This window comes from Ochlerotatus camptorhynchus, unplaced genomic scaffold, assembly GCF_037179485.1.
Source record: "Ochlerotatus camptorhynchus isolate MF236.1 unplaced genomic scaffold, CSIRO-AGI_Acam_v1.1 ptg000041l, whole genome shotgun sequence".
Classification (NCBI taxonomy): Eukaryota; Metazoa; Arthropoda; class Insecta; order Diptera; family Culicidae; genus Ochlerotatus; species Ochlerotatus camptorhynchus.
Genome location: NW_027040532.1, coordinates 1,617,876 through 1,642,546, shown reverse-complemented (window position 1 = coordinate 1,642,546; position 24,671 = coordinate 1,617,876). Strand labels below are relative to the sequence as shown.

At 42.2% G+C, this 24,671-nt stretch overlaps 1 protein-coding gene across 2 annotated transcripts in view; it reads right to left on the bottom strand.

Annotated features, from left to right (window-relative positions):
- Nucleotides 1-24,671, bottom strand: part of PsGEF (Protostome-specific GEF) — a 188,682-nt gene that overhangs the window by 103,823 nt on the left and 60,188 nt on the right. For both annotated transcript variants that reach the window (XM_065236692.1, XM_065236701.1), the window contains exons 2-4: nt 12,557-14,204; nt 12,211-12,451; nt 8,635-8,689 (exon numbers count right to left, since the gene is read on the bottom strand). In XM_065236692.1, the coding sequence (XP_065092764.1) occupies nt 8,635-8,689; nt 12,211-12,451; nt 12,557-14,192 (1,932 nt within the window). In that variant the 5' untranslated portion in view covers nt 14,193-14,204. The remainder of the gene's footprint in view (nt 1-8,634; nt 8,690-12,210; nt 12,452-12,556; nt 14,205-24,671) is intronic.

The window sequence follows — 24,671 nt, the reverse complement described above, 5'->3', positions numbered from 1 at the left end:
GGACACTTTTAGAATAGTGGCATGATGCCAAATCTGGCCAAAATAGCGGAGCTTCGTCGTGCTGCTGCAAGAACGGCAAAAGGCGCTTCTCGAGGCACTCAGATTTGTAGATCTCGCCATTTACTGTTCCCTTTGTCACGAAAGGCTCACTCCTCAGTCCGCAAGAGCAGATGGCCTGCCAAATGAGATATTTGGAGGCGAACTTCGACATTTTCTTCTTCTTAAATTTGTCGTCCACATCGAACTTGCTCTTGCCGGTGAAAAACTCCAACCCCGGAATTTGCTTAAAATCGGCTTTTATATACGTTTCGTCGTCCATCACACAGCAGCCATATTTTGTCAGCATCTTCCCGTAGCGCTTCCGTGCCCGAGTTTTAGCCGTCGATTGTTGCCGCTCATCGCGGTTTGGGAAGTTCTGTACCTTGTATGTATGTAGTCCAGCTCTCTTCTTTGCATTCTGGACGTAGCTCTGCGACATGCCGATCTTTTTAGCCAAATCACGGCTTGAGACGTTGGGATTTGCTTTAATCATCCGCTTCACCTTTCCCTCCGTCTTTTTGTTCTCCGGTCCCGGTTTTCTTCCAGCTCCTTTGCCGTGGTCCAACGTCAACCGCTCCTGGAACCGCTTCAACACTCTGGAGACGGTTGAATGGTGAATGTTTAACATTTTTCCCAACTGCCGGTGCGACAGGTCAGGAAATTCCAGGTGTTTGGAAAGAATTTGTTCTCTCAACTCGCGTTGGTTCACCTCCATTTTCGTTGCATCGAAAAACATGACTTCGAGTTTGACAGCATGTACACAATACACATCAATGAGAAAGTGTACAAAATTTTGTTGATTTTTACCCAATGGTAAAAAAGTTATGCCCTGTTGAATGTGTCGCAATAATTTCGTGTTCGCCCTTTATACAAAAACTATACAAGTGTGACCATGGATAATATCCATTATATGGATATGCTCATTATTTAGACCATAGTTCTACCATTAGGGTTATCGTTTGTTTAGGGCTGCGGAATGAACTACACAGCAAAAAAAAAACTAATATCGATCAACGCAATTCAAACAGATGTATGAAATAAAAATATAATAGCAAAAATCAGATACATCAATGGATGTAATTTTGTTGGCATAATCGATATACATCGTACAACGAGCGGAATGATCTCTGTGAAGCTGTTTGGATGTTATATTCAACAAATTTTCTTTCTGTGTTTTGGTTTTGGTCTAAATTTGAACCAAATCGGTCAACATCGACCCATTTCAAAAGCGGGTTGAAGTTTTGTGTGGGAAAAATCATCAAAATGCATGGAGAAATCCATGGCTTCAATGCCGAGTTCAATGCTTTGCCACTAGGCGTCGTGATACACATGCAAACACCATCACATCTGAGATTCTCATTGGAAATTTTATGCTAAACAACTTTGTCCAAGACGATCCGACTTGATCCAAAAACGTTATTAGCATTTCATTGAAGTCATGTCTGATTGATGCTGCCAAAGGGCCTTTCCCTTGTCATGCTAGATGCTTTAAATTCGTAATGGATTTGTACATTAATGTTTAGGCCCTTCGCCAGCATCAATTAGTTAATATGGTTTCCTACTAGAATCTCAGACTTGACGGAATTTTCACACCTAGTGGCGAAAATCTGAAGCCATGGTATTTATCCGTACATTTGGATGATTTTTTCCTTACAATCTGATTTAAAAATTGTTAAATGTTGCCCAATTTGCCTCAAATTTGGACCAGAGCTTGGAGAATCGGCAAAAACTAGGTAGAAGAAGTCGATATTCCTTTATTACGATTAACTTTTAAGCAAGTGCTTTGTGTACACTACCCGTTGTAAGTATGGATTCGTTGGGAAACATATCGCAACATTCATATTGAATATTAGGACGTTTGAATAAAACAATTTGAGTAAATGTTTCCGTGATTTTCTTATGGAGAATACGCTTAAGTATATTCTTTTATGCATACGGTCTATTGTATCACCTCCCAAAACCTTACCTCAAAACCGTCGAAAAACGTGAAAACTTTTGGAATTACTTCTGAAAGCTCTGAACTACTTCGGAAGAGCTTGGAATCACTTCAGGATGTTTGAGATGAACTATCCGTTGGCTAAATATCTCAAAAATAATCAGTTTCAAAAACATCACAAAGTCTTGAATTACTTCAGAAAATTTTTAAATAACTTAGAAAAATACTGAATCACATCGAAAAAGTTTGGAATCACTACTTCTGAATGACTAAGTAAAATTTTTGAATAACTGAAGTAGAAAAGTTTTGATTTATCTCGGAAAACTTAAGAAAATATTCGTCATATTCTGGATCACTTGAAAAAGTGTGGAATGACTTGAGAAAATTAAGGATGCATTTTTCCAAGTACTGAGTAGTTTCAGAAATCTTTGGAATGATAAAGTTATGATTTCGATCGGAAAACTTTGGAATTACTTCGGCATGTACTGAATCACTCGGAAACATTTGGATTCACTTGGCAAAGTACATAGCCACTTCGCATACTTTTGGAGTAACTTCAGAAACTACTGAATCACTACGGAAAGTAGTTTATTTTTTGTTCATATTTTTTTTTAAATTTTTTGACCCCAACTGCGATACATTAAAAACAAAATTGGTCTATTTCAATGTATTGGAGAACCCAACTGCGAAACTGTAAAATATTTCAGTGCAAACCTATCGGGTTTGGAGTTAACGCAACCTACGTGCACTTGGAGTTATTCGTTGAGATCGTTGATGCTTGATTTTCGGAAAGCTAAGCTAGCATTGACCCTCTGTTGACTTGGGAAACGTACTGCAATTGTGTCTGCCAGGTAAATAATATGCCCTACCGAAGCTAGTATCAATTTTTGCATACTACATAGCGCTTTCCTTGTGTACCTCTGATCTATCGTACCATGCCTGCATCATCATCATCATCCAAGCGGAAGACGATGTCTTTCAAGACGTTAGTTACGAAACTAAGGGAGTACCAAAGTTTCTTCAACGATATTTGGGAGTTCGTTGAAGACTTCCCGGGAGATGATGTTGCATCGGATATGTCCATACGTTTGGAGAGACTCGATGAATTAAGGGAGAAAATCGAGGAAACTGTTATCGAGGTGAAATCACATACCAGCTCTCGACAAGGAGAGGAAGGATTTCAGTATGCGGTACTACAAAATAAAATCCTTTCCCATGGACAGTCTTAAGGAGCTACAAGTGACTGAAGTTTCTGAGCAATCATTTCGAGCTACAAATTCGACGACTTCTAGCAATTTCGATCATGCTTGCCACAGATAAGGTTGCAACCATTCAATGGAGACATAAATGAGTGGTTAAGTTTCCGCGATCTGTTCACTTCGTTAATCCACTTTGGAACAGATATGCCGGAAGTTGAATAATTTCATTATCTGAAGGGATGCCTCCTAGGTGAGCCAAACAGCCTCATAGATACAAATCACCAAAACCAACTATCAAGTAGCTTGAGATATGCTCGTCACGCGATACAGCAACAGCAAGCAGCTAAAGAAGTGTCAGGTGCAAACACTTTTCGATCTACCTACTCTGACTGACTCGTTGCCACCCTGGCTAGCAGACTTCAAGGGACCTGCGTCATCATCATCTTCAGTGAAGCAACGGTTGCCGATCATGAAGACAAGCTCAACCAATATCCAGCGCGAGCTCTCCTCGATTCTGGATCAGAGAGCAACTTTCGGGAAAAATTTGACCATCAAATTTCGCTAACAAACCATACACAAAATGTTTATTGCCTCGAAAAATGACCCTATGCAAAATTTGAGCTCAATCGGACATGATTTAGGGGTGGCGCAAGCGCGTCAAAGTTTGACTTTTTTCACTCTCGAAAATCTCCCAAGGGGGGGGGGGTACATGAAATCTCGGAAATTGAAATTTTTTTTTTTGATGCCAAATGTCTTAACAATGCATGAAACGTCGAGATTTGGTGTTATCTCGAAAAAATTTTTTTTTCAAAAATCGACTTTCTGGGACTTAAATTGTTTTTCATGAGTTCTATATGGAATATAGAAGATTGATGAGTCGGCTTCTAAAACTGTTCACAATTGTCTCCAACCTGCTTATATATAGAATTAATCCACCATTTAGGATCTAATGCGAAATAATTCACTAGGGTGGTTCAATTATTCTTCATTAGGGTGGTCCAAAAATCAAAATAGGTATGTAAAAACCATTACTTTTTACCAAACGCATGTATCTGAAAATATCATCATGTTGTGGTACTTACTTCTGTCAGGTAAATGCTTTAACTGATACATTTGCATTTAATTTTCTAATGATTTTTTTTTACAGATGCTCATAAAAACATTACAGCCAGATCCATTGTTGAATCCAACGATATTTCAACGATTGAACTACACTCGTTTGTACAAGGCAGCAGTGGTATTGAAAACTTATTCAAAGCTCTCCAAATTCCGAAGTCGTTGCTGAATGTCGATATGGAGCAGTGGAGTAGTTCCATCGAGTTTAAAAATGCCAAAAGACGGGTTCAATGTTTGGAAGTAGTTAATGATAATGCAGAGCGTGGTATAGCATTGATTAAAACATAAATTCAAAACTATCAACGGATGAAGATCAAAAGCAGTGCATTTTACAATTAGTTGAAGATCATCGAAAAAATTATAAGAGTACCAGGAAATCTGATTTGGTGTAGCTAAATAATAAGGAAATATATGGCAGAGTATAAAACAAGTATTTTTTCATCTTTTCAGGCAAATGTTCCTCTTGTGTACAACTCATGATTCCCAAAAAAAAAAACAGATTAACGCAATTCAAGATATTTTTACAATTGATTTTAGGAATTTCTGATGAAAAGTTGTGGTTTTTCATATATTTTTGAATTTTTGGACCACCCTAATGAAGAATAATTGAACCACCCTAGTGAATTATTTCGTATCAGATCCTAAATGGTGGTTTAATTCGATATATAAGCAGGTTGGAGACAATTGTGAACAGTTTTAGAAGCCGACTCATCAATCTTCTATATTCCATATAGAACTCATGAAAAAAAATTTAAGTCCCAGAAAGTCGATTTTAAAAAAAAAATTTTTTTTTCGAGATAACACCAAATCTCGACGTTTCACGCATTTTTAAGACATTTGGCATCAAAAAAAATTTCGATTTCCGAGATTTCATGTATGGGAGATTTTTGAGAGTGAAAAAAGTCAAACTTTGACGCGATTGCGGCACCCCTTAATCATGTCCGATTGAGCTCAAATTTTGCATAGGGTCATTTTTGGAGGCAATAAACATTTTGTATATGGTTTGTTAGCGAAATTTGATGGTCAAATTTTTCCCATACATTCATTGGCAGTCTATGCTCAGTATGCATCGCTTCGCTACCATCCAGCAGAAAAACAAACAAAGTCGAGTATGCGAGGAAATGAGCCTTCTTGTTTGCTTTTAGCCTATCCATATCCCGAAGCACGAAGAGAACAGTGGATAAAGCACAGGTCTGATAATCGCAACGTTCGTGGTTTGAGTCCCCGAGTCGGAATTTTTTTTGACATGATCAATTTCACTCACTAATACACTCCACATTTTTCTTTCTCCATTTTCTTGCATTGGACCACAGCTCAGTATATCGCATCCTCTGTTCATGCGGTCTCCACTAACATCCTCTGATTATGAATCCCACATAATTGTAAGCAAATCTTTCATCTCCCGGTTGGGTGTATAGATCATTTTCTTAGAAATATGTTTAATTACAAAATTGAACTAGTGATAATGGATACAGAATGCCATTTATCAGATCATAAAACTAGTGTGTTGTCGTTTAAACTGCAGCCGGCAAAGGTCGATAGAAATTTCCAAAGAACAGTAATTAGGTATGATAATGTACAAAACTCAGTATTAGCAATGCTTTTGGATACATCGGAAAGTTTTAATGATTTAAGTATGAAACTAAAAAATGTTATTGATGATAATAAACATACAGTTAGTTATAAAAGGAAAACTGATGTTCGTAAGCCGTATATTTCTCCTCAACTTTAAATGCCATTAATCATAAAAATGAATTGTTCAAAAAAAAAAAAGAGCACCCCAAATGGGTCAATACTTAAAAGTAATGCGTTCAGAGATTATTCAACGGAAAGAAACAGATTAAGTAATCGAATAAAATTGGCTAAAGAAAAATACTACTCGGACAAAATCAATGAAAACTAAGCTTATTAATTACAAGAATACATGGAGTATTTTAAGAGAAATAATTTTTCAAAAACCATCCAATGACAAAAGTAATCAGAAAATCTCATTAAGGGAAAATGGTGCAGTATTATCAATTGATAAAGATGTGGCAAATTGTTTGAATAATTATTTTGTAAATGTTGGTTTAACTAGTCTCCCTATTCTTGATTCTGTGAATAATTTCGATCCAAAACCAATTAATAAGCAGTAGACAATTTGGTTTCATGCCAAAATGTGGTACAGAATCAGCATCATTAGAGCTTGTAAACTACGTTATAAGAGGTCTAGATGAAGGTGATTATGTGGCTTGTATCTTTATTTACCTGTCTAAGGCTTTCGATTGGATTACACATGTAATTCCTCAGAAAATGTTGAGTTTTTACAGTATTTCAGCTTCAGCAGTAAATTTAATAAAATCGTACCTGTCTCAGCGTGTCTCATCGTATCGTCAGCAGTCGTGCAATATTCGTGAAATATTAAGTGATTTAGCTGTACCGCAAGGATCAATGTTTTAAGGCTGATATTTTTAACCTGCCACTCAAAGGTGAGCTTCAATGTTATGCAGATGTCAAAAGTCAAAAAAGTCAAACTTTGACGTGCCACCCCTAAATCATGTCCGATTGAGCTCAAATTTTGCATAGGGTCATTTTTCGAGGCAATAAACATTTTGTATATGGTTTGTTAGCGAAATTAAAAATTACCATTTTCGCTGGCAGTCTAGTGCACAGTGGTCTAAAAGTGCCAAAACGTGCGTTTTTTAGTTTATGCGAAAACGGTCCATTTAAGCCATATAGTTTCTTCGGAGAAGTTTGTGCACTCAAAAAGCCCCTTCTTTCGAGCTTAGTCATTTTTTGATTAATTTACCTAGCAAGGAGATGAAAAATTTACTTTTTTTTTTAATATTAGCACTATTTCCAATGTCAATAGCTGGAAGTTGGGCATAATTACCACATTTGAAAGTATACTTAAAATGCTTCCCAATGCATACCAAATCATTAGTCTTCTTTAGTATTCTCTGCTTATTACCAAACTATAGGGTCACGACTTACAACCTTTATCTCAATATAGTTATATTTCATCAACCGTTGCATACAATATCAAAGAAAAAAATATTCATCGCTACCCATTTCCTCGTCACTTTCAGAATTGTTGCTTACTTCTGTTTCACCATCGGTTTATGCATCGGTAGATGGAACTAGAAGAGTTTGAGCATCTTCGGACAAAAGCAGTTTTGGAAGGGGTTTTATTGTTGAAATTAACGGGTCAGATGATTCAAGGACCAATGTTCGTTCAGTTAACCGGTTACTAAAACCAACACCGAGAATCACATTCCGGGAAGAACAAGGACCACTATTTGTTCAATCAATCGGTCACTACTGCCGACACTGTGAATCACCTGCCGGGGGGAACAGACACCAATCGTAGTTCAGTCATTTTTTAACACTATATATATAATAGACACCGGGACTCACCTGCCACGAGAAACAAGAACAACTGTTTTTTCAGTCAACCAATCACTATAATAGACGCTACGAATCACCTTCTTGTCAAGTCAACCGGTCACTACAATTTAGATTTTGGAATCTAAACTTTTACCACACGCGGCTTTGCAACGCCTACTTCAACACCAAGAGTAAGTAACGTATGAAGGAGCCTCTATGTATAAATGCAAGAAAACGATTATCTGTACACGGTTTACTATAGTTTGGTAATAAGCAGATCTGCAGAGAATACTAAAGAAGACTACTGATTTGGTATGCATTCGGCAGCATTTTAAGCATACTTTCAAATGTAATCAACTTGGTTTGTCCAATTTTGCCCAACTTCGAGCTATTGACCTTGGAAATAGTGCTAATATTGGATCAAAACATTGAATATCTTAAGAAATATTGAAGATAGCGTATTAAAAAAAAAAACAATCATTTGTGTAGAACATACTTATGTCGAAAAATTGCTTCCTGAAAAGTTATTTGCAAAAAAGTGATTTTCTGAAGGCTCTTACAAAAAAAGACATATCTCTGTTATCGTAAGAGATAGAGAGTTGACGTCTTGAGCAAAAATGTTTGTTTTAATATTGTCTAAAACTTTGCTCAAGGTGCGATCGAGAGTTTCAGGCTTCTCTTAGAGAACTCAATTTTCTGGTACTACGAAAGATGACCGCTAAACTACCCACGATTTCCATCGATACTACGGGATGGAAAATTCCACAAGACATTGAATTGGCAGATCCGACATTCTTTGTATCGAGGAATGTGGACTTAGTGCTTGGCATTGAGTAACCCCAGTTCTTGCAAAGATACACATTTACCGGGCGCATATTAAATAACCATTATCCTCTCGGATATCACACCACACCCTCACCCCGACCAAGTCACGCCACTAAGTAGAAACATATTGCAAATGACAGTGCGGATACTAACCTGTTTGTTGACATTTTTAAGGGGTAATGACATGCATCCTAGAAATTCGCTGCGTCTGGAAAAGAAAAAAAAAAACAAAACAAAAAGAATGAATGGCCGGAAGATAATGTGAATGGTGAATTGTTGAGAAACGGAGGCCTTGAGTGTGGATTTTTATACAATGAAAAAAGCAGTACAAAAAAGCTTATCAAGTCACCCGCGTGGGACTGCAATATCGAGTCTGATCAATAATTCAAAACTCAGCACTTACCCCGCAGTTTGCTTGAATATTTCATGCCACCCAGTTCTTGCCCGGTTCAAGCGCACTGGTCCGTGCCGTCTAATCACGAACTTTTCCCAGAATCCCAAAGCGGGCGCAAGGAAGATTAATGTACGTCTCCTTGGGGGACAAGCCAAATGTCCGATTTAATTTCCCTATTTTGACCTTCCACGGATGAGCGATGGCACTTGGTGAGCCGCTTGTCGGAAAAGTTCAAATAATTACGAGCGAAACTTGAAGCCTCGTGATCCCAAACCAAGCAAACTGATTGCTGTCCCATCAAAGGCTAATTTCATTTTATAAAGCATGATGCGAACGTGTCCTATCAAAACAGGCAATCAAATTAAAAATCCTAGAACCGAGACAGAGAAGGCCGTAAACATCAAACGCACACAGACACAAACATAAAGGCACGCACGACACCGAAGGCACTCACTTGATGTCGTTGGTGTTATTGTTATTGCTACTGCCAACACTGCTACTACTAATGACGCTACTACCAACACTGCTACCTGCCGTGCTGCCATCACCGCCGACATCAACCAGCTCGACGCTGCGTCATCTTCTGTCACCAGTTTCTGTAGAGCTCGCTGCTGTTTCCGCCACCTGCTGTTGCGGTCGTCCGATAGTTTCCGACAGCTCAACGCTCTGCAACAGTTGCTGGCAGATTCGAAAGCCGTCCTCCCGGTGCACCTCCTCCAGATACAATCGATGACAGCAGTCCTTTTGTTTACCACCGCAGCATTTATCAAAGTTCACCTTCTTCTTGCCTCCACGTGCAGTCGCTGCATTGGATGATCCGGATGGCGATCCACGTAGTATTCCGGCGACTGTTTGCAAAACGAAGGACATTTTCGTGTGTCTAGTATCTATTTTGGCGATCTACTGAAGGCGATAGCGTATCTACTATGCGTGTGTTTTTGGTGGCTTTCGATCCGGATGGTGTGTGAACAAGCAAAATGCAAGCAAGCTGGAGCAGTCAAAAGCAACGAACGCTCTAAATCGGTAAGTGTTTGACATGCATAACCCAAAACGAGGGAAACGAACAAAAAATTGGAAATAATTTGAAAGAAACACGACCGAATAGCCAAATTCCGCTGGGAGCCTTCGAACGCGTCATCGAGTTGTGCACCAATCAAAGCTGACAACTGCAGAAAATTGAAAACAAATCCAATGGCCATGCAGCCGAAGGTATACGGTGCCAAATCGGGATGATACTTGTGAGAGTTGGCAACGGTCCAGGGCGGTCGGATTGCATATTCCATTTGATGGAATCAAATAGCTATGTTCGAGTTTCATCAGCGCTACAGCGATTGGTTTGTAGTTGTGTTTGTACTACATAATTTGACTGGGAGAGGAGTGAGGATGGTTAAGGCAATGGTGTTGGATTAATTTTTAGTTACAGCGGAAAGGCACGCTATCGACGTAATAAATCCAGTAATGGGAAAAGTTAGTAGGAAAAGGCTTGCGTGTGGTGCACTTGCGACGAGGTGGACCCTTGGGATGGGGAAACGTTGACCTTTCAACCTCCTTCGTCGATGTGTCGTCCGTACTGCAGCAGAAGGCTGAATTCGTTATCGAAAAACTAAGCAATAAAGTTGAACAGGTACAGGAACAATTCGTGGCCCAGTTTCGAAGCTTCTCAGAATGATAGCACCGGTTACATAATCTCACCTGAATAATGAAACATAACAAGAAAAGTTGCTCCTTGTAAAAGGAATGGGATTTAGATGGAGCCGGGTGAAGCTTGTGTAATTTATCTACACGCGAAGCTGCATGGAAAACATGCAAACGAAGAAAAAAGTAATGAGCGTCTTTAGGGAACTCTTCACTCCTTCTACGATATTATACAAGCAAACAGCACTCCTTGAGTTATTGCTGCTCTTGGGAGTTCATCAACAAAGGGCACCGTTCGTAACGAGCTTCTTACAAGTGGAATTTGGCTACTATGAAAGTGTTTCGGAATCTCTACCCTTCCAAGCCCCCAATAAATGCTGATGAATGCCGAACGCAAAAACGAAACGGAACTAGTGCAATACTACCGGAAATGAGAAAATAGTTTACTTTTTCGTCCACTATCTAGATGCAGTGGCAATCCACTGATGGTAATCCACTACAGCTGTACATCCTCGAACTGAAACAAGCAACTGTCGTAATCCTCTGAAGATTAATTATTCACAACCATCCCACAGCACGATTCACTAGCTGCCACCACTCTTCTAGCCTGATCTCGATGATAAATGAGAATGTGAAGAAATTTAACTGGCACCGGATTGATTGCGTATACTTCTTTTCTGGGAATTATTCTTCTTTTACTCCACCAGCCACCCAACTGCCCAACTGCCACCCGATGTCTTCGTCGTTATTGCTTCTTTACTCTCTTCCTGGATCCATTCAACACACTCACTCCTTCCACCCGAATCCCCAGCGTTCTCTTCTGTACTACTAGCTCGATTATATAAAGCGTACCAGCAGCAGCAGCAGTTAGGATAGGACCACCACACAACCACGAAAAAAAAAAGAACGAGCCTAATCCTTCAGTGATTGATTTTTTACGCTTCTTTTCTCACTAGATCAAGGCTATCAATTTTCCAGAAGTAATTCACACACTAACACACACAATCGACAGCTGGTGCAACCTGAACTAAGGCTTAGATTGCACTTTGCAGCAACGCACTACCCTTGCACAGTCGTCCCAGCAGCAATCCTAGGACCTGGGAATGGGGTAAAATTTTCACTCGATGGTGATGCGTTAGCTTCTCCACTGAAGACGGCACCGTTTCCAAAATGGCTGAATCGATTGCGAGGACATACACACGCACATAGGAAAAAAAACGGGATCCTGACCGCAACCGAAATCCTTTACCTCACAATTCACCGCGGGGGGGATCCTCACGCACTACACACTACGGCAACTATCTACGACACTAACTAGCTACAAAATTGGCAATATTCCTGGTAAATTGGGCAAATTTTCTTCAGCAAATAAGGGCATAGAAAAATTTTCCTCCTTGGTACTTTGTTGGGCTTGAAACACACCGAGCGAGATACGAAAAACGGGACCTTCCGCGAGTAGAACTGCGACACGATTGAAGAGAAAATCTGCCTTGCCTGGTACTCAAAGGCTCGGCTGAAACGGACATGCGCTCTGCAAACCCCTGCATCTTCGGCTCACCCCGGTCCGAATGGTAACTCATCCGAAACCGAGCGAGCACGTTGCTGGGATGTTTACCACGAGGCTATCGCATCGCTCTGTTGCTTATGTCCCGGAATGTTTACGCTACGAGGGGTTCCCCAATGGCGGTTGCTTTACTTACTTGCACTCTCGGTCCCGATGCCAAACTGCCAACTGAATGCGGCGTGCTTCTTCTTCGTCCACTCCGGGCTCCAGCTCGAACACGAACCGGTGATCGAACAGCGGTTTGCTCGAGTTCCGATGCACCGCCGTTCGTTGGAAACCTTGTTCCGCACCGGGATTCGCTGGATTCACAACGGCAACCTTGACGTAAGCATTTATCGTACTCCCACCGGATCGTTGAAGATCTTTGCAGCGAATGACTAAAAAGAGAAAAACAACGGGAAACACAAGATTAGACATTTGTTCCAAGGGCGACCTGACGGTACTAAAACGCAAATGACGACGTCATACCATCCACCACTCACCGTGAACGTGCAGCTTTCTGGCGTTGTCTTCCTCGTTGACGTGAAGTTGCAAATCCAGGGAACCTTTGACCATATTCGACATTCGCGAACAGCGTGAAGTCGTAGACGATGCTACGGAGCGACGCTTTTCCAGAGAGTCTTCGCTGAGCGTCGGAGAGAAAGCCAGGCATTTGCGGGTCTTTTCGATCGAAAGTATTCCATCTACCGGTCCGGTTGGCGTCGAGGTTCCCTGCAGGTCGATCGATCGAATGCTCGGTGTCATTTCATCGATTGTACTCAACCCGGCTGGGTTCTCTGCTTTGTTTGGTACATCGGAATCCACGACGATTACGGTCTCCGTTGGAGTTTTCATCTGCGCTAGCTGCTCCAGTTTGGATTGGTTGTAGCTGGTGGTTTTTGGAGTTTCCGGACTGGGGATTCCGTTCGGAAGGGTCAGTCCGATGCGGCAGGGCTTCTTTTCGGACGGTTCCTTTTCGATTTGGTCGGCTTTGTTTTTTCTTCGGACCGCTTTCTGTCGCCGCAGGTGACAGGCATCTAGTGGGCTAGCTAGGACGAAACGGGTAAGTGATTGACGGAGGGATTTAGCACTTTTGGCGGGTTCCGGCGTTTTGACTTCACGTTCATTGATGTTGGTGGATTCTTCCAGGATGATGGTGGTTTCGACTTGTGCGATTAATTTTGGCGGGAGTTGTTCGATGAGAGTGTCTTTGTAGAGATCGGATGCGGGGTCGTCAGCAGCCGTGTACGTTGGGGAGGGTATTTTCGTTTGTTTGGATTTAACGCTGGAGCTACGCTTTGGATGATCCTTCTGGGCGCTCTCCAGGATTGCATCGATCATCTTGTCTAGTGTGATATCACCCATTTCGGACGAATTGAGCGATGGTTCCTCGTCGTTGAAGATTTGGTTGTTGTTGATTGTTTTTGGTTCAGCATGGCGCTTGAAGCTAATCTTGCTGAACCGAAGTTCGGACAGACGGGAGGATAGTGGGGTTAGACCAGGATCTGGTTTGTCCGGTGGAGGTGCCGGTGCGACGAAGGGTTTGGATCGTTTCGCTGCTGAAGGTTGATCGTCCGGGAAGTAGCGGCCTGGATTCTCAAAGTAGGAGTCAGTTAGTCCGAGACCCCGCAAGGCTAGAAATGGGACGTTTTTGACACCGCAAGGGGAGTATTCGATGTCGAACGTTGGTAGAGTGGATGCATAGGGTAGGTTTGTGTCCTTTTTGGCGGTTGAGGTGATCGCACTTGGAGGTGACACTGGAAGGGTTCGCTTGCGACCTTGAGGTGTGATGGAAAGACGGCGAGGCGTTGAGTTGGGTGTGATATTGCTGACGTCTCGGAGAGCCATGGAATAGGGAGAAGCTGAAGTCCGACTTCCGGCTGCTACAGGATGTGGCGTTGAAGTTACACATTGATTCTCTTTGTCGATGTGTGCGTGGCGATGCATGGTAGCTCCAAGGGAACGTCGGGCTTTCACCTTGCTGGCAGCGGTTATGTTATCGCTGTAGATGTTGCGTTCACTGAGGGCTCCTAACGATCTTCGTGCGTGCACGGTGGGACCATTCTGTCGTTGCTGGTGCCGTTGTACTGCGGCTGCTGCACCGCCTTCCGGACGTTTCGTAACGGTCCACTTCAACATCTTGATGAGGTTCTGCAATGATAGAAACACGGGAAAATTTTGTGTTAAATGACACAATAAAAGAAATAAAGGAAATTAAAACTAATTTAGAGCAAACTCGAATGTCCTGCTTGATGCCTCATCCGGTCGGTTTCCGTTTCTTGAATCAAGATAACGGCAAGGGGCACGGAGCGAGTCGAGTGTCGTGAGAGTGCGACAAAGAAGACGAGCGCTCATAATTTCGATGAGTTTGTGTGGCTGCGCTTTTGCGTGGAGATGGAGGAGCCGCCGGATTTCCTTTCTCGCGTGCGCTCTCGAACCGAAACCAGGGATGGAGGATGACGTTGCCGGACGGTTCTCCCACGGTCAGACGGAAAGACGAAAATACATCAACGAAACGTGATCAACATTCATAATTCTTGTGTGGAGTGTAGTGGTGCGTGTTTTTCCTGTGTTCGCCGAAAATAATTCGACGAACAAATTTGGGGACGATGAGACGGGGTGGCAAAAATGCTAGCCACAGAATGAAATGAAAGCTTGAGGGAAGAAGGATAAGAGGCTAAAAGATGATTACGATGATGTGTTGGAGTGAAATATTCAGCGCAACGTTCGTTGGCGGCGTGCTCATTTTGATTGGTTGGGGAAGGTTGCCGCCGACGGAGGATGGGGGTGCCTTTTTATTATTCAGCAGTGCCCGGGGTTGTGCTACCTATATAGTAAAATTTTCAAGCGCCTCTCGTTGACTGCTGCCGCTGCTCCTGCGGTTTCGGGGTTTCGAGTGCTTCTGTAATTCATCATTGGACCAATTTTTTGTGGTGAGGAGCGCGCACGATTAGGACCATTGCTCGGGCACGTGCCTCACTCCGCTAGTGCTGCTTATTGCGGTTGCTATACCTTACAGCAGTAGGCGTTGAGTGGGCCCTGTTGACTTTTCCAGGGTCCTTTGATTGGTGAGAAATTTTTGGGGGGTGTAAAGCAAACCCACCTGGATTTTGACAGTTTCGAAAAGTGAATAGTTCTGCAGAAAAGCGCTCAGAACGTGAGGTTGCTGTCAGCTGTTGAGCCAAGGCATGTGCCGTTGGTTGCACGTCTTTCGTCTATCACGTATGGAACGAAACGAGAGTGGCAGCTACTACTGACTGCTGCGAGGGAATGTGGTGCAAAGCTATTGTGCATTGTGTTCAATGCGCTGCTGTGGCAACATAAACGTATCCGTTTTTCATGCCTTTCCTTAACGCTCAAGAGTCGAAGGTTGTTACAATATTTAAATGACTGCCAGCATGAGGTGCCGGAGTGGAGGGGTTACCCCCATCGGTCGGCAACGACACACGGAATCGGAATCGGAAGGAAATGTAAGGTTAAGTGCCCGGTGCTCAAAAGGTTAAGTGTCGACGATCGAGCGTCAATATGTCGTCACCAGACGAAAAGTGTAAACAAACCAGTAGCGCAGAGGCGACAGTTCGCGCCAGGTGGTTCGTCACCAGCAGGGTCCCGACGTATACAGATTGAGCCGTATCTGATTAATTGACTTTCACGCCTAGATGCCAAGTCCTTTTTCACTTGTTGCTTTGTTTTCTGTCCGCTCTTAGCATCGGTGACTTGCATTTCGAGCATCTTAACGGTCGCACGTTGCACCCTGCCTGACATGCGGGCTGTCAAAGAGTGCACTCGACATAAAGTAAACAAACCTAAATGCCGTGCGCTAACCGTCTGGCTCCGGACGGCCTGACCCTGGCAGCAGTTCTTAGCAGGTGCCTTCGTTTCCTTTTGCTCTCAAATTTGGGACTGTTATCCTGTCCTGATGTGCGAAAAGTGTGGAAGGCGTGTGCCCCGAAAAGATGCGCCGTTAAGCTGGGTTTAGACTAGGCAAGTCAAATGATCAACTCAGTTGAATTCAATTGGCTTGCAAAGTTGAGCCTGGTTCAACTTTTTTCAATTCAAGTGAGTTGATCAAGTCAGTTGAATGGCATGGTTTACACGTTCAATTCGCATTCAAGTCAGTTGAATTCAACTGACTTGATCAATTGACTTGCCCTGTCTAAACCAAGCTTTAAGGTGAAGGTGTTGTTGTTGTTTTTTGCTTCTCTGCTGTTCGGTTTATCAAATTACACACGACCGCCAGGCGGCACGGGGCATCCGACCTCTCAAGGATCTGTCAGCGTAAATACAATGAGGAAACGGAAAGAATAGGTGAGAAGATCCGATATAAAAGGAAAAAAAAACGGAAAACAACTCCTTAATTGATTATTTATTGACGGCAATAAAAGTCATTCGGATTCGAATAAACAAGTGTTTATTATCGATTTTACAAGACTGTGCCCTAGGAAAAGAAATTATGTTTCCGTTTCGTCAGTAGACGTCAATGCCATCTGACAACGAGGCGAGTTGTGACGTAATAGAGCGTGCACTTGACAGCCCACTCGTTGACCTTTTAACACGCCGCCGTATCCGCCACCTTGAGCAAGCACCGGGGTAAATTTATAACGGTCAGCCATTGCAACGCTCCTTTCCCGGTTAATCGTGTTCCCGGTTACGGTAGCAGCAGTGAGGATTTAAGGTTCATTTGAATTTCAAATCAACCCACACAGTCAGCTGTTACATTGGTCGTGGAGCTTATGCCTCTATATTGTTGCAGTGGCCTTGAGACAGCTGTTCCCAGTTGGAAGATCTTGATGGGTTACGCTTGCCTACTTGGGTGCATTTTAATCGCTTCGGCAGGACAAACTGTCAACACGCTACAATCTAGTACTGCATTTCAACGGATATCATGTGGCCACTGAAGTGGCGAGCGTGAGAATGAACGCTTTTCTATCGCACGAGAATCTGATTGCGGAAACACACAAATTGGACGTCATAATTATTTGTAACGAGATCCCCTCCTTGATTTCACAGCTATGATAAACCTATTTGTTAACTAGCTCATGCAGGCGAGGTACTGAAATCACGCGAGCTAGATCACGTAATTTGTTTTTAATTTGATAGACAATAATTTAATTTGTCCGAGGAACAGTGACCCTTCCATTTCCGGCCTCTTCCTGGATTCTATGCAGCGCAGATGTTCACGCAGCTCCGTACAAACATCATCTGTTTCATGGTGTGTATTCTACGCCTATGTGACATCGATACCTCACCGTCGTAATAATGAATGCTCAACCGAACCGTTTTTCCACCTTTTCGGGGTGAAGCACCCCGGAAAAATTCTGATCGCGTATAAGAAAATATCGAAAGACAAACACCCATAAGATCTCCCGCACTATCGGAAGGACTCACCGCAGAGGCTTATCGCACGACTTGGATCTGTATTTCTGTTTTTTTTTTTTTTCTGGTCGTTTTGTCTTACCCGGAGGAGGTCGCAGATGGCGTCAAAGCTACCGGATCGAAGAGGCAAGCGCGCAGTGTGGTTTACCGAAATCCGCCTAGCAGCCGCCGTCGTCGTCGTCGACGGCTGTCAGAACGCGCAGGAGGGGTGACTTGGCCGCACATAAATTTGAATAATAAAACTTATTACTGTAATTTCTGGACGCTATCGCAAGGTTCAGATCTTTCAAGGAATGAACGGGTGAACCAAATAAAACAACACAAAGTGTGTAGATAGAGAAGGGTGCGCAAGGGAGGTAATGTTTATGATGTGACGCATAAAAATTTTCTCTTGAAAGAATGTTGTAAAATATGATCCCTGGACGCAAATATTTGTCTAGCATTCGATCGCTCGCCGTACAGGTTATCGATAAACTTTCCCTGGTGTAAACAAATGAGGGAGCTCAAAAATGAAGGAGTAAATGACCGTTGCAAATTGCCTGCTACTGGATGACGGACACACCCCACCCGCAGCAACAGCAGCAGCAGTACCAGCGGAAATTACTGACTTTTGTTTGTGCAAAAGTTACAATTAGGAATACAGGGAGTGAGGGAAGTGGTGACAAGCGTGACAATCGGTTACTCTACGCTTTATTTTCCAGTAATGTCTGTCAGTGAGTAAGCAGGGAGTGAAACGCTGACGGTGCCACTGCCGTTCAATTATATCACCTGGGATCAGGTGGAGGAAATTGTTGAGCGAATTCAGTTTTGACAGTTAAAAAGAAGTCGAAATTCCCCAAAAAGTTCTTTGTCTGGCAAGCAATCTGCAGTTGTGGGTTGAAAAGCGAAACTTTCGGTTCCTCGAAAATGGCGTCACAGTGATTCCCAAGGAGATGAATCTGACCAAAACTCCGGACTAAAGCCAACTGAGGAATACTGTGAAGCACATACTGAAGAAAAAGGGTGGACCTGAAGGATTTCAAGCGGAAATGGAATTTGGCAGCCAGACAAGTGGGAACAGGGCTCGGGTAAAGATGATGGGCCGAGTACGAAGAAAAGTTCGAGCAGTGGTAAAAAGGTTAGGTTAGGTTATCTTTATTAGCGAGACTTGCATCCAGAGGTTGGTTCATCTCATTATGGTAAGAAGGAAGACTGAACCAATGGTCTTACAATAAACATAATACCTACTAATGTGTAGTTTTTACATTGAACTATGAAAAATAAAACGCATTTTTAAACCCCAAAAAGATTTTCGTGTCCGGATTTTTTCGTGTTCAACCACCAGAAGTGTGTCTGAAAAACTTTACGAAAAAAAAAATGAATACATGTGAAGACAGTGATTATACAAAATCTAATATCATATCCAAGCATGGAAAATCACTTGGGTACGTTAATTTGCCTCTAACTTTTTGCATCAACAGAGTAAATTACATTCACTGTAAACAATAATAAGTTCTGTTTGCACTAGTCCGCCATGCATAAAAAATACAGATTTGAGTTATTGACAACAGTTGTAGACCAACAAAAGCTTCATAAATCATTTTGCGGAATTATGATGAAAAAAGTTAGAGACAATTGAATGCAAGTAGTTGTAAATGCCTATGACTATGCCTTTGACGTACCTTTAAACGAAGACAACATATCAAGAAGACTGGTAACTCTTAAGCTTTCTTTTAATTTTTATTTTTATTTATTCGTCGTCAATCAAATGTGACCAGTTTAGGTTACAAAAAAAACATTTAACACCTATTTTAATTTTTGATCTCTGGCTTTCCTCAAAAGAAACGTTTTTTAAGAGCATTTTTGTTCACTGTCAAATCTTTTGAAAGGCGCGTTCCTGGCATAGTTTGTTCTTTGGTTGTTAATATAACACATTTATTTTTCTTGAGGAACGAGTGGGAGCATACAAATTTAGATTTTCTAAAATCTCTGTGGCATTCACTCTTTGTGCTACAACCTCGTTTATAAAAGCTATCATTGCAAACTGCCTCCGTTTTTCAAGTGCATCCAAATTGATCAACATACATGGAGACTCATGAGATGGTAAGGGCAAACTAGTCCAGTCTAACTTTCTTAGAGCAAATAATAGAAACGGGTTTTGAACTGATTCAATGCGATTTATAGGAGTATCTTGATATGGAGCCCAGACTATACTACAGTCACAGACAAACAGACATAACACATTGAATATTTATCACTGTAAAACATCGTCGCTAAAACATTACCGCCATCTGTTGATTACACTGTGGTGGGTAGTACGCTGAACAGATGGCGGTAGTGTGTAAACGTCAAACGCAAGGGAATTGACTATGCGCGCCACAGGTAGCGGTACTACCAACTACGATACTTTTAAATTGACCGTTAAATGCTTGTTCGATGAACAACTTGCTAGTGTTATGTCTGTTTGTCTGTGCTACAGTGATCAACGAAGGGCAATGTTTTGATTGTGTATGGATCATTGAAATGAAAGTTAAACCTTTTAATAAACCCTAGCATGTTGCTTGCTTTGTAGATAATGTTATTATAATGGTCAACAAATTTTGAATCTAGTACAACACCTAAATCTCTAACTTTATTGCACCTACAACACTACAAGATCAGACGCTTCACGTATTTCTAGGAAATCTTCATGTCGTCTGCATATATTGAGACATTCAGGATATTCAATATGTGCTCTACATCATTAACAAATAGAATAAATAGTGATGGCACACCAGTTGACTACTGACGATAAATCTCCTTCAAATCTAAGTTTTTGTGTCCTACCGGTTAAGTATGACTGAATCCACTTTAATAACTGTTGATTAAAACCTAACTTAGATAATTTGAATAGCAAAAGAGGAATATCAACTCTATCAAACGCTTTAATGACGTCAGTATACAGTGCCTCAACATAATGTCCCTTATCCATTGCGTTAATGGAAAATATTACAAAATTCAAGGTCTACCAAACGACAGACAAAATTTCATTATTTACCGCTTAGAGGTTATAGTTCCGATCAAATTGGAAAACTCAGATACCAACCTCAAAAGAAAGGTTTGTGTTTTTGCTCGTTTCACCTTTGTTCAAGCGCACCTAGCAACTCATGGACTGGGGACCAACGGCTTTACTTTCCTTTCGAAGCAAGGCGTGATCAGAGATTTTAAAGGGTGATACGGTCAAAATTTGGTCAATATCAACTTGACGTATTTCTTTCAATTTTGCATTTAAAAAACCTGAACACCCCTCATTTTGAAGGTGTGTGTGTGTAGAATGTTGCTCCTATTTTGATTTTGGAATTCACTCTTCAGTTGTCAAAATGCCGTCCAAGCAAGAAGAGCAGCGTATCAAAATTTTGCTCGCGCATCGCGAAAATCCGAGCTACTCGCACGCAAAGTTGGCAAAATCGCTAAAAGTTGCCAAATCAACCGTTACAAATGTAATTAAAGTGTTTGGGGAACGTTTGTCGACAGCCAGGAAGTCTGGATCGGGGGGAAATCGAAAACCGGAAGCCGCTGAGACGACAAAGAGAGTTGCCGGTAGTTTCAAGCGAAACCCTAACCTCTCTCTCCGAGATGCCGCAAATAAGCTGGGTGTATCGTCTACAACCGTGCATCGAGCCAAAAAACGAGCCGGACTATCGACTTACAAGAAGGTAGTGACTCCAAATCGCGATGATAAACAAAATACGACGGCCAAAGCGCGATCCCGGAGGCTGTACACGACGATGCTGACGAAGTTTGACTGCGTGGTAATGGACGACGAAACCTACGTCAAAGCCGACTACAAGCAGCTTCCGGGACAGGAGTTTTATACGGCAAAAGGAAGGGGAAAGGTAGCAGATGTTTTCAAGCACATGAAACTGCCAAAGTTCGCAAAGGAATATCTGGTTTGGCAAGCCATCTGTACCTGTGGCTTGAAAAGCAGCATTTTCATAGCTTCCGGGACTGTCAACCAAGAAATTTACGTGAAAGAGTGTTTGAATAAACGTCTGCTGCCTTTCCTGAAGAAACACGGTTGTTCCGTACTGTTTTGGCCGGATTTGGCATCTTGCCATTACGGTAAAAAGGCCATGGAGTGGTACGCCGCCAACAACGTGCAGGTGGTTCCCAAGGACAAGAACCCTCCCAACACGCCAGAGCTCCGCCCAATTGAGAAATACTGGGCTATTGTCAAGCGGAACCTAAAGAAGACCAAAAAAACTGCTAAGGGCGAGCAGCAGTTCAAGGCAAACTGGCTTTCTGCGGCGAAGAAGGTGGACAAGGTGGCTGTACAAAATCTGATGGCAGGGGTCAAGCGTAAGGCCCGGCAATTCGGATTTGGAAAAGCGGAAGCCTAACTGAATATTTTTCCTGAATTTTATACTAATTGAACTTGAAAAAGAAATTTAATTTGATTTTTTAAATAAACGATTTCACCGATTTACACGCGTTTTCCCTTGACCAAATTGTGACCGTATCACCCTTTATGCCTCAGAAAATCCCGACGGCGCCGACTGCAACCAGAAGCGGCAAAATACACCACTTTTAACTTTCACCAGAGAAAGATATTTTTTTCTAAACATGAATATTTATTTATTTATGATTAAACATTGGACTTATTGGACACCGTTGACATTGAGTCCGCCACTCAAACTATTTACAATGTCTTGGCATATGTCATTGACAGACACGTCCCGAAAAAGATTCATCATCATACGACCCATCCACCATGGCATACGAACGAATTTCGTCGACTTAAATCCAGAAAGAGAGCCGCTCTTAGGAAATTCGCCAAGCACGCATCCCTTCAACGTCATTATGTCAGGATCAATCACGAATACAAACGAGTTGCGAAACGGTGCTTTCTTCAGTATTGACGTGGATTGCAGAGAAAGCTTAAGTCACGTCCCAAACAGTTTTGAAAGTTTGTCAACGAACAACGTCATGAAGCTGGTCTGTCGTCGTCGTCTTTGATACATAATGGCCTCATCTACGCAAGATTTCTGTCAGCTGTTCTCTGAAAAATTTGCTAGTGTCTTCACGGACGAGAGACTGAATGACGACCATGCCCGACTGGCTGCCAGTTACGTACCACTCTCTGGCGAAACCATGAGCAGAATTGACATCAATCCCGAGATGTTTTCCAAGGCTTCCTCGAAACTCAATTCGTCGTACAATCCGGGTCCTGAAGGAATTCCATCGGCGTTCCTCAAAACACGCTTGGACAGTTTGGTGTCTTCTCTGCTGCACGTTTTTCAACGGTCCGTGGACGTGAGCGTTGGAAGCTAGCGCACATGTTTCCAGTACTCAAGAAGGGCAACAAACAGGACGTTGGCAACTACCGTGGCATCACTTCGCTTAGCGCTGTTTCTAAATTGTTCGAACTCGTTGTTATGGAACTGTTACTCGCTCGCTGTAAGCCGTATATTAGTATCGACCAGCATGGTTCCATGGCTGGTCACTCCACTGCCACTAGCTTGCTGTGCCTTCCTTCCTACATCTCTAACAGTATGTCGGATCGTGCTCAGATGGATATCATTTATACCAAGGGCGTAGCCAGGTTACGAGCTAGGGAGGGGCGAAAAAAAATTACTATGAAAAATTTGGCCGAATGCCATTTCACCGAACGCCATTTCACCGAAATCCCTTGTGTTGCTGAGTTTAGGGGGGGACAGTTGCCTTCACCTGACCCCCTCTGGCTACGTCTATGTTTTATACTGACTTATCTGCAGCTTTCGATAAATTGAATCACCCCATAACAATCGCAAAACTGGACAGGCTTGGTATCCACGGCTGCCTTTTGCAATGGTTTCAGTCGTACCTCACTGAGCACTATCTTACAGTTGTCATTGGGGATCACCAGTCCCGTATGTTCAATACCACGTCCGCTGAGACCGCTGATTTTCCTGATTTACTTATACGACATGAATCTGGTAATTTAGAGACCACTTACGCAGATGACCTTAAACTCTTCCTTCGAATTCACTCAATTGAAGACTGTTGCTTCCTTCAACGTCAGCTGAATGCTTTTACTGATTGGTGTGGTTTTATCGTATGGAGGTTAACCCGCCCAAATGATCGGTTATCTCTTTTTCACGCAAGACAGAGACTATTATGTTCAAGTATGTTTTGTTAGGCACTGAAATTGAGCGCGTCAGCCAAATTAAGGACCTAGGTGTGATTCTGGATACACAACTCTCTTTGAAGTGCCGTCGACAAAGCTTCCAGAATTCTAGGGTTTATCTTCAGGATTGCCAAAGACTTCACGGATACATACTGCCTTAAATTGTTGTAGTGCTCCTTGTCTCGCTCCATATTAGAATACTGCTCGGTTGTCTGGACTCCTCACTACAACAACGGTGTCGAAAGAGTTGAGTCTGTTCAGCGACGGTTCCTGAGATATGCACTACGTAAACTGCCGTGGACGGATCCCTTCCGATTGCCTAGCTACGAAAGTCGTTTGCAACTGATCCATCTGGAGCCCATGTCGGTCCGAAGAGATACAACAAGGACATTGCTTATTGCGAATATTTTGCAAGGACGCCCTGTTCTCCTTGAGCAAATTGATATCAAAGTTCGACCCAGAGCCCTACGCCATACAGCGAAGTAATTATAGCATGTTCGGCGCAATCGGTGGTCTACAGAGACTTTTCAAAAGGGTCTCCGCACTATTTGACTTTGACCTGACTCGCCAGCTGCTTCGCCGGAGGTTTAGTTCGTTTTTTCTAGATCAGTTTAGTTTGTCTAGCAATTTTCTTTTTTTTTTACAAAATGACTATTTACTTATTGATATTTAGTTTTAGTAATTTTCATGTTTAGTTAATTAAGTTTTAGTACTTTTCATGTTTAGTCATTGGGGCCAATGACGCATGTTGATGTTTAGTCATAAATAAATATGAATAAACTAAATATTTGGCCGAATGCCATTTCACCGAAAGCCTTTGTGTTGCAAGGTTTAGGGGGCAATTGCCCCTCTGCCTCTCTCTGACTACGCCTATACATATGATCATAAATTCTACCTCGGGTGAATTTTTATAGCATTCTGAGAACCTTCCACCCATTTCAACCGATAATTAAAAAAAAAAATCCCCAGCTTTGATATAATCAAGGTGGCCATACCAACCGATTTTCGGTATGCCTACCGATTCCCAGACGAAAGGTTCAAAACTACCGATTTTTCACTTTTCCTACCGAGAATCACAGATTTTAAGTAATCTTGAAAAATGTTCAATACCTAATGTT